General features: G+C 42.2%; 1 protein-coding gene across 3 annotated transcripts in view; it reads left to right on the forward strand.

The window, feature by feature from the left end:
• Positions 1–10,000, forward strand: part of Yeats2 (YEATS domain containing 2) — a 95,429-nt gene that overhangs the window by 60,856 nt on the left and 24,573 nt on the right. For all 3 annotated transcript variants that reach the window (XM_021185201.2, XM_029470574.1, XM_029470575.1), the window contains 3 exons: positions 5,476–5,734; positions 8,054–8,215; positions 9,599–9,768. In XM_021185201.2, the coding sequence (XP_021040860.1) occupies positions 5,476–5,734; positions 8,054–8,215; positions 9,599–9,768 (591 nt within the window). The remainder of the gene's footprint in view (positions 1–5,475; positions 5,735–8,053; positions 8,216–9,598; positions 9,769–10,000) is intronic.

Genomic DNA, 10,000 nt, shown 5'->3' on the forward strand with positions numbered 1-10,000 from the left:
ACTTTGTAGACCAGGCTGGCCTCGAACTCAGAAATCCACCTGCCTCTGCCTCCCGAGTGCTGGGATTAAAGGCGTGCGCCACCACGCCCGGCAGGAGTGATTTTTTTTAAGGAAACTAAAAATATACTAAGATAAAGGTACTACAAGTAATTTAAAATACTCAAGACATAGTAAACCAATGACTGAGACTTCAGATTGCCATTTAGTATGCTTTATGTTGTAGGAAATAAAACCAGTCCAGTCTATAGAGTGTACACTGATGCCTAAGATAGCAGCAGCCTCCCATGATTCAGGATCCCATTATCTTCTGGTTGTTATAAAAAAATACAGAACCAACAAATGATTTCATCTTTTAAATAATACATTCACGAGTCTATGGAGATGGCTTAGATTTATCCTTTGTTTGTTTGTTTGATTGATTGATTGATTGATTTCTACTTGGCTTCCAGCTTGGGCTTACTTTTGGCCACCCCTTCAACTCAGCTGACTGTCTGGCTCCTCACATTGGTGTGGTTTATTCTTGCAAGCCAGGTTAGGGGAGGGAGTGGTCACAGAATCATGTTGGCCCAGAGTTCAGGTTTTAAGAGCAATGAGGTCGTACACACCTTTATTCTCAACACTGGAGAAACAAAGACAGGTGAATCTCTGAGTTCAAGGCTAGCCTGGTCTACATAGTGAATTCCAGGCCAGCCAAGGTTACACAGTGTGACCCTATCTTAAGCAACAACAGCAAAACAAAACAGAAAAAAGGATTTATTCTTTGGTTCTCCTCTTATTTCCACTCTGCCTTGTGATTACCATTCTTCACTTGATAGAAATCAGTTCATGTTAGCCAAGCATTTTATAAATTTATTCTCATTTTATGATTCTGTGAGGTAAATATTGCCAATACATAAGCTAATTTTATTTTGTTTTATTTTTATAAGCTAATTTTAGAGTTCAAGGAAGTTAAGTAATTTATCCAGCTGCCTACTTGAAACTAAACTAGGAAAACAAGTCTGTCTGGTTGCTCTGTACTTATTAATGCTCAATTAGGGGACCACAGTCTTCACAGTAGCCATAATGTCCAAGCTCATGATAAATGTATTTTTATATCACAGTCTTTGGAAAGAAACAGATGGTTTAGTAGATTTTAATGATTTTTTTTCTTTTTTTTTTTTTAAAAAAAAGCTCATTTATCTTTTGCTTACTTCATTCTGCCTCCTGAGTGACTGTTTTCCCCTTTTGGGACAAGGTCCCACCATGCATCTCAGCATATCTGCACTGAGATTGTAACCAGGTGCCACTGTTCTTTAAACATACGTTGGGGGGTGGGGGGGAGGGTTGAGGGCCAGAGAGATGACTCAGCAGTTAGGAACACTTGCTGCTCTTCTAGAGGACCACATTTAATTCACAGACATTCACAGCTGGCAACCATCTAGTGCCAGAGATCCAGTGCCCTCTTCTGGGCTCCTCAGGAATCAAGCGTGTATGTAGTATACACATAGATGCAGGCAAAACGTCTGTACATGTAAAATAGAAATCTTTAAGTCTTCGATAATTTCATAAATGTATTTTTATCATATACATGTCAGCTCCTTTTATAATTAACTCCCCGTCTTGGTTTATTGCTGTGATAAGATACCATAAGATACCACAATCACCAAGGTGGGGAGCATGGCAGCAGGCAGGCAGGCTTGGCTCTAGAGCAGTAGCTGAGAGCTCACATCTGATCCATAAGCATAAGGCAGAGAGAGCTAACTGGGAATAGGTCTGGCTTTTGACACTGAAAAGCCCACACCCAATGACATACAGGCCACACCTCCTAATCATTCCCAGAGCTTTACCAACTAAATCTATGAGTCTGCTGCACTTTTTCAAACCTCCATACCACCCAACTTGGAGTGGGGTGTTGTTGTCCTCACCACCACTAAGTCCAGTTTGTGCTGCCCAGCCAGCCTGGGGAGTGGGAGCCCATTGGCCAGCAACTCAAAATGATAACCAATACCCATTACTGGGTGATTTATTAGCTAGTAAGGTCTCTAGTTGGGATATTGTGCCCCTATTGTTTGATAAATCCATTAAGCCTCTTTATTTATGTACAGTATATACTTTACAGTATATCTACAGTAGTGTTTCCATGAGCTTTTAAAGAAGGCCTTTAGTGTTCGCTATCCTCCCCATAGTTCCTTCTGTACCCCACTCTTATGGCTCCCATCCCAATTTAGCACTTCCTATTCCGTTATTCTCTTTTAATGATTTATCCCTGTGTCCTAGCTCCCCTCCCTGGATACTTCACTCTGGTGCTTTAGACTGCTCAGCTACCCCGACACTGCTCATCATCACCATTCGTACAGTCTGTGTGAGTGTGTGTGTCCTAGTGAGGACGGGTGCTGGTGGAGGATAGAGGCCTCTAACCCTCCTCGAGCTGTGTTCCTGGCAGTCCTTAGCCTCTGAGCTGTCTCTCCAGCCCCCCCCCTTACTTTTTAATGATTCAAAACTGTCACTAAATTGTAGAAAATATATAATCAGTATCTATCTATCTATCAGATATAAGTAATAAGTGCCTTCTGCTCCATGTTTGTATATGCATATTTACTTTAGGGTAGTTCTTTTTTCCTCCAAATGAAGTCCGTTTTGTTCTTCCTAGAAATTACTTTGTTCATAATTTTTAAAAATCTTTATTTTTGTTTTATGTGTATGGTTGTTTTGCCTGCCTATGTCTGCATATCATATGCATGCAGTGCTTGTGGAAGCCAGAAGAGGGCATTATATCCCCTAGAGTTGGTATTACAAATGGTTGTGAGCTACAAGGAAGGTACTGGGAATTGAACCTCAGCCCTGCAATTTCTTAGCTCCAACTAACTCGCATCAATTGTCCCAGTAGTCATGTTTATTTTTCACCCTAAAGCCAGAGCCACATGGCCAAAGCTGCCATGTTCTGCTGCTTGCTGAGGCTGGAACATGACCCCTCTTATTCTATTACCAGCTTTCTATTTTCCAACTCCCTCTCTGCCTAAGCATGGTTTTCCTGGAACTTGCTCTGTAGATTGCTCAGAGATCTGCACGGAGATAGAAATTGCTCTGTCTTCTGTAATGCTGCCATGTCTCCTGTAATGGGTGTGTATCACCATGCCTGGATTTAAGCCTTTCTTCACCTAGTACCTGCTTTGTCCCAGGCTGGCCTTGAACTCAGAGATCTGTTTGGCTTTGTCTCCTGGGATTAAAGATGTGTACCACCATGCCTAGATCTTGCCCCCAAATCCCTTCATCTATTATCTTCCTAGAACACAGGATTCTTTTCCATTTCACTTCCTGGTACCCCTTTAATACTTGAACGATATATTTTATATTCCTTTCTAAGCTTGCTATTCTTGTTCAAAATGTTCTTCTTGAGACTTAACCAGAGAACAAAGTCTCTGCTGGGCTCTTTTGAGACTTTCTTTGTCAGTACAATCAATTTGAATCTCTTCACCTTAGCCTCAGGCAGACTCTTCAGACAACAGCGAAAAGCAGCCACATTTTTCACCAAAATATCACAAAAACAGTCTCTAGGCCCCATATTGAAATTCTCCACTGAAACCTCTTGGGCCAGGTCTGCACAGTTCAAATCACTCAGCAACAGTCTTTTATATTCCTACTAGGATGGCCCATTAAGCCCCAGTTAAAGCATTCCACTGCTTTCCAAATCCAAAGTCCCAGAATCAACATCCTTCCAAACAAAAGCATGGTCAGGCCTATCACAGCAATACCCCACTCCTGGTACCAACTTTTATCTTGGTTAGGGTTTTACTGCTGTGTATAGACACTATGGCCAAGTCAAGTCTTATAAAGGACAACATATATTTGGGACTGGCTTACAGGTTCAGAGGTTTAGTCCAGTGTCATGAAGGTGAGAACATGGCAGCATCCAGGCAAGCATGGTACAGAAGCTGAGAGTTCTACATCTTCATCTGAAGACTGCTAGTGGAAGACTGACTTCTTTTATTTTTTTTTTTATTTATTTATTTTTTTTTTTGGTTTTTCGAGACAGGGTTTCTCTTTATAGCTCTGGCTGTCCTGGAGCTCACTTTGTAGACCAGGCTGGCCTCGAACTCAGAAATCCGCCTGCCTCTGCCTCCCGAGTGCTGGGATTAAAGGCATGCGCCACCACGCCCGGCGGAAGACTGACTTCTAAGCAGCTAGGACTAGGTTATAAAAGCCCACTCCCACTGTGACACGCCTACTCCAACAAGGCCACACCTCCAAATAGTGCCAAACATGGGCCAAGCATGAACAAACCACCACATACATGATGGGAGAGAAGTAACTCTCACAAGTTAGTTGTCTTCCTATCCTCTGACCTCCATATGTTCAGGCACATGCACAGACACCAAGATGTATTTACACAACAAAAAATTAATAAATGAATACAGGTGGCTTCATTTATTGTTACCTTCTAAAATACTCATTAAATATTGTTTCTTTTGTTAATTGTTATCTGTGTGTGTGAATATGAGCACATACGTAAGCACAGTAGTCACGTATATTCAGAGAACAGCTCTGGGCAGTTGGTGCCCTGCTTCCCACTATGTGGGCTCCAGAGATCAAACTCAGGTTGTGAGGACTATGAGGCGAGGGTCTTTACCCACTGAGTCATCTCACCAGCCCTAAATTATCTCTGAGATTAACATTCTACTGCTTATTCTGTTAGAACAAACTGCTTAATTTCCTTAATTAAAGAAAGTGACTTTATTTTTTTTTAAAGTGACTTTTAGAAACCAGCTATAACAATTTATTTGGTGCTGGAATTTTTTATTAATTTTTATTAATAGGATTGGAATCATAGCTCATGTGATAGAGCGTTCGCCTAGCATGCACAAAACCATGGGTTCAATACCCAGCACTAGATAAATTTGATGTGGTAGCCACCTGTTCCTTAGTCCCAGCACACAGAAAGTAGAACAAGAGGATCAGAATTTCCAGGTCACACTGAACTTTGAGGCCGACCTGGCATACATGGAACCCAGCCTAAAAATTTCTTTCAATTAAATATCTTTGTTTAAATGTTTCCTTTTTTACTATCCAGCAGCAGAAAACGCTATCATAGACTGTAGTATTCCTATCGTAGACTGTAGTATTCCTGCTCTGGTGTGTACATGGTCACTGAAAATGATTTATAAATATGTCACTGGGAAAAGCTTGTGTTACCGATTAATATTCTAAGACTGTGTAGGATTTTGTATAGGTCTACGTATGTATAAAGCCTTCCTGTTATGGTGGAAGCTCTGAAAAGCAACTACTGCCCATCTAACCTTTTGTTTTGTGGCAATACACAAACTTACATGCCGAGCAAGGTGCCCTTGCTTGGGACAGTTAGACTTCTGTGTGACACCCCCGTCCCCCAACCTTTGCTATTGCTTTGTTCTTGCTGGAGTGGAGTGGCTGCTTCAACTGCAGAGAACTCACCAGGCCCGTGAGAAGTAACACTATTGGACTGTTTTCTGTCTTGAACAGGTTGTTGGTGTGCCTGTTGGCTCTGCCTTACCTTCCACAGTGAAGCAGGCTGTAGCAATCAGTAGTGGCCAAATCCTTGTCACCAAGGCCAGCTCTTCTGTCACCAAAGCTGTTGGTCCAAAACAAGTTGTGACCCAAGGAGTTGCCAAAGCAATCGTGAGTGGAGGTGGAGGGACCATTGTCGCTCAGCCAGTGCAGACCTTAACCAAGACTCAGGTCACAGCTGCTGGGCCGCAGAAGAGTGGCTCCCAGGGCTCAGGTAACCTTTCAGTTGTACTGTGTCAATTGCAATGACTTGATTTGCTGTTGGGTTCTGACTAGGAAAGTGACATAAAGTGATGTGCCAGTTCATTCTCATGGGATAGTTTACACAGAACCATGAGTAGTTGAAGCTTTATTTGTGTGTGTACTGTAGATGTCTGTGCAAGCACATTCAAGATCAGAGGTATCCATGATACCACCTGCCTTCAGGTGTGAAGTCATTCTCACCTGTTCTTGCCCACCTGAGTTGTGCTTCAGACTTAGACCCCTGGCATGATCATGTGTCAGCAGCATTTGAAATGTATAACTAGTGGACTCTGCCAAACAGATGTTTGAACACCTTGAATAAGCTTTAGCCCTTGATGCTGCTGAGAGCATGAAAACAAAATGCTGTAGATATTACATACATGTTTACTTTAGAGGGCTTTTCTTTTGTTTTTGAGGTTAATTTATTTATATTCTATATGTGAGGATATTTTACCTTCATATATATAGGTTCATGGTATGTGTACCTGTTGCCCATGGAGGCCAAATAATGATACTAGATTGCCTAGAACTAGAGTTACAGGCAGAGTGCTGGGAATAAAACCTAAGTCCTTTGCAAGAGCAGCAAGTGCTCTTAGACCTGCTGAGACATCTTGCCAGTCTTTTTTGGAAATATTGATGAGGCTAGGGAATTGAAATTGAGAGGAGAGGTGGTTATAAATATCCAAACTAGGGAGTTCATGTTGTCATGTTAAAAATAAGCACAAGTCAGGCGTGGTGGCACACGCCTTTAATCCCAGCACTCGGGAGGCAGAGGCAGGCGGATTTCTGAGTTCGAGGCCAGCCTGGTCTACAAAGTGAGTTCCAGGACAGCCAGAGCTACAACAGAGAAACCCTGTCTCGGAAAAAAAATAAATAAATAAGCACAAAAGGGACTAGAGAGGTGGCTCAGCCATTAAAGGTGCTTGCTACTTTTCCAGAGTTCAGTTCTAGCACCAAATCTGGGTGACTCACAACTGCCTATAACTTTTACCCCATAGGATCCATCACTCTCTTCTGGCCTGTGTAGGTGCCTACATAAACACACCCACCTCCACATGCACAAGTAAATAATAAATTGTTAAAAAAAAAAAAACCTTTGATAGTCAAATGATTTGAACCTTACTTTCCTTATCTTGCCATAGTACTTAGCAAAAGTTAGCTTCAGTAAGTATTTGTTAGATAATGCCTACAAAGGATCCTTCTGCCTGTTTCTGCCGGATCAGTGTTAGTTGCTCTCTGCTGGCTCCTTTGACTATTCACATAGGAAACATAGTGACAGTACTCTAATAGAAATCTCTCCAATAAGCCTGTTGTTTTTTGTTAAAAGACAATTGAGAGATTATTTTTATTTTATGTATATGGGTGTTTTGCCTACATAAGTGTCTGTGTACTGTGTTCATGAAGTATCCGTAGATGCCAGAAGAGAGAGTCAAATTTCTCGGACCAGGAGTTAGAGATGGTTGTGAGCCACTGTTTGGGTGCTGGGAATAGAATCCAGGCCACCATGAAGAGCAATCAGTGTTCTTTAACTACCTATGCATTTCTCCAGCCACTAAAATAAGTCTTTAAAAAAATAATAAGTTCATAAGGACCTGGCTTCATAGTTCATACTTAGAACTGCAGTATGTGGGAGAGTCATGAGTTTTAATCCAGCTCGGTCTCTGTAATGAGACTCCTCCCCCGCCTTTTTTATTTATTTACTTATTTGTACATCATTCTGTCTGCATGTATGCCTGCAGGCCAGAACAGAGCACCAGATCTCATTATAGATGGTTATGAGCTAGGACCTCTGAAAGCCTCAGTGCTCTTAACTTCTGAGCCATCTCTCCAGCTGGAGACCTTCTCTTTTAAAAGCAGGGGAGGAGGCAAAAAAAAAAAAAAATGCCAGGCCGTGATAGCACACACCTTTAATCCCAGCACTCAGAAGGCAGAGACAGGTAAATCTCTTGAGTTAAGAGGCCAGCCTGGTTTAGAGTGAGTTCCAGGGCTACACAGAGAAATCCTGTCCCAACCTCCAGCCCCCCACCCCCCCAAAAAAAGAAGAAGAAATAGTCCAGGCTGGGAAGATGGGCTCATTGCCATGCAGAATTTCAGATATGGGTTCAGCCAGTGTATATACAACATAAATTTATGGAAGGCTTTTCTAAGATATAAATTTAGTTTTAAGTCATCTAAGAAATGAACTAAGGTTTACTCTTCATTAACTAGGCATGTTACTGACCCATGTGTAATTTTAGAATGTTATCCATAGTTGATGTCCTTCTTGTTCTTCTACCCTCTGTCATTTTAGTAATGGCCACCTTGCAACTACCAGCCACTAATTTGGCCAACCTGGCGAACTTGCCTCCAGGCACTAAACTGTACCTTACCACAAACAGCAAGAACCCCTCAGGAAAAGGGAAGCTGCTGCTGATTCCTCAAGGAGCCATCCTGCGAGCTACCAACAATGCCAGTTAGTGCATCATTCCATCGTTCAGTCCCTGGGTCTCTACGTGGGTCCGTCTTGTCCAGCTGAGGGCCGTCCTTTCCTGAGCCAGGAAGTGTTTCTGTAATTTTGCTTGATTGTGTAATGGAAGAATTTGCCCAAGTGGATTTATATATATTTTTTAACCAGACAGTGGGCTTAAATATCATCATAGTCTTAGGTAGTGACACTGTTGTGTGGGGCATTCTGGGAAGGGTCCATTTACTGGAGGGTTGCTTTCTTGTGACGCAGATGTGCTGGCGTAGTCTCTGTGACTAGTTTTTGGTTGTATTACTAGGTTTGGAGTGGAAATGAGAATTCTAGGTTCAGTCTAAGTATGTGTCTTAAAGCCCCAAGGACACTATGCAGTTTATTTAGTTACATAAAGCTTTTGCTTTGACAGGTGTGGGTGGTGTTGAAAATACAGATTTCCCTCTGAATTGAAGTCTAGGAGCCAGGCTTGTTAGAAATGACGTCCCTTGGCTATTGACAGACGATCTCAGATATGTGCAATCTTGTCAGGCCTGGCAGTGCTTAGATGGAGAAGTGACTGACCCTTGCCCAGAACATTGTTAAGCCACTTACCATTTCTATAATGGCTTGTTGCCACTTACTCTATTTTCCTCACACCTAAATAGGACAGTGTCAAAAAGATTTGTAAGGAAGGGCCAGCCTCCATATTCTGTGTGAGAGCAGACGGCATCTCTGGTCTCCACCTTCCTCAGGGTCAGAGGCTGTTGAAGGATTGTGCTTGCTGTAATAAAAGTGGCAAAATTTGTTAAATGTATGCTTATTATAGTCCACGTAGCTCACCACCATGGAAGGAAAGGGGGAAAAGGTTTTGATGTGAGATCTGAAAAAGAATTGAGAACTTGGAGCCAGAGATGGTTAATTTGATTTTAAAATGTTGTCTAGAAAATATTAGCATCAGATTTTCATCTTCAGTCAAAATACTGTCAAAAATCTTCATTGGTACTCAGAGTGGGGGGTATAGTCAGCTACCAGTCTCTTTAAAAGTACTAGTTGAGTGTCCTGTTACCTAGAATGCTTGAGACCAGGCATTGATTGCAGGTTTTTAGAATTTGGAATTTTTATAGAGACTTTATCAAGTATAGTCCAAAAAATCTAAAATGCTCCATAATCTAGAACTTTGCTGTTACTTCAGTATCCAAAAATGCCTTGAATTCAGACTGTACATGCTGAAAGTCTAGGCAAATTCAGTCTCGGTTTTTAAACTCTGCGGAGTTTTCCTCACTCGTCATCGATGAGCAGGACATGGAGGAACGGTAGTGTGGGCGAAGCATCTGCGCTCATCTGCTTTTCCTGTTGAGCTACTTCCTGTGATGCTCCTGTCACCCATTTTGCTTACAGACCTGCAGTCTGGCTCGGCTGCTGCTGGTGGCAGTGGCAGCAGTGGTGCAGGGGGAGGCAGTGGAGGTGGCGGTGGCAGCGGAGCAGGAGGAACCCCAAGCACCTCTGGCCCAGGAGGGGGCCCCCAGCACCTGACTTACACATCCTACATCCTCAAGCAAACCCCCCAGGTCTGGGAAGCAAATGCCTGATCTTGTAAATTACTTAACTTCCTGATAATGCCTTTAATTATTGTTGATTTCCCTTTACCATGGTAGACATTAAATTTGTATTGTTTTGAGCTTGTTTGGTTTTGAGAAGTAAAAAGATAGATTCAGGAAGATTAAATAATTAATGTAAGACCTTCCTGCTAAGCTAATGATAGAGTTTGGATTTGAGCCCTGTTTTCCTGCCCCAAAGAAA

Source organism: Mus caroli, chromosome 16 (genome assembly GCF_900094665.2).
Source record: "Mus caroli chromosome 16, CAROLI_EIJ_v1.1, whole genome shotgun sequence".
Taxonomy (NCBI): Eukaryota; Metazoa; Chordata; class Mammalia; order Rodentia; family Muridae; genus Mus; species Mus caroli.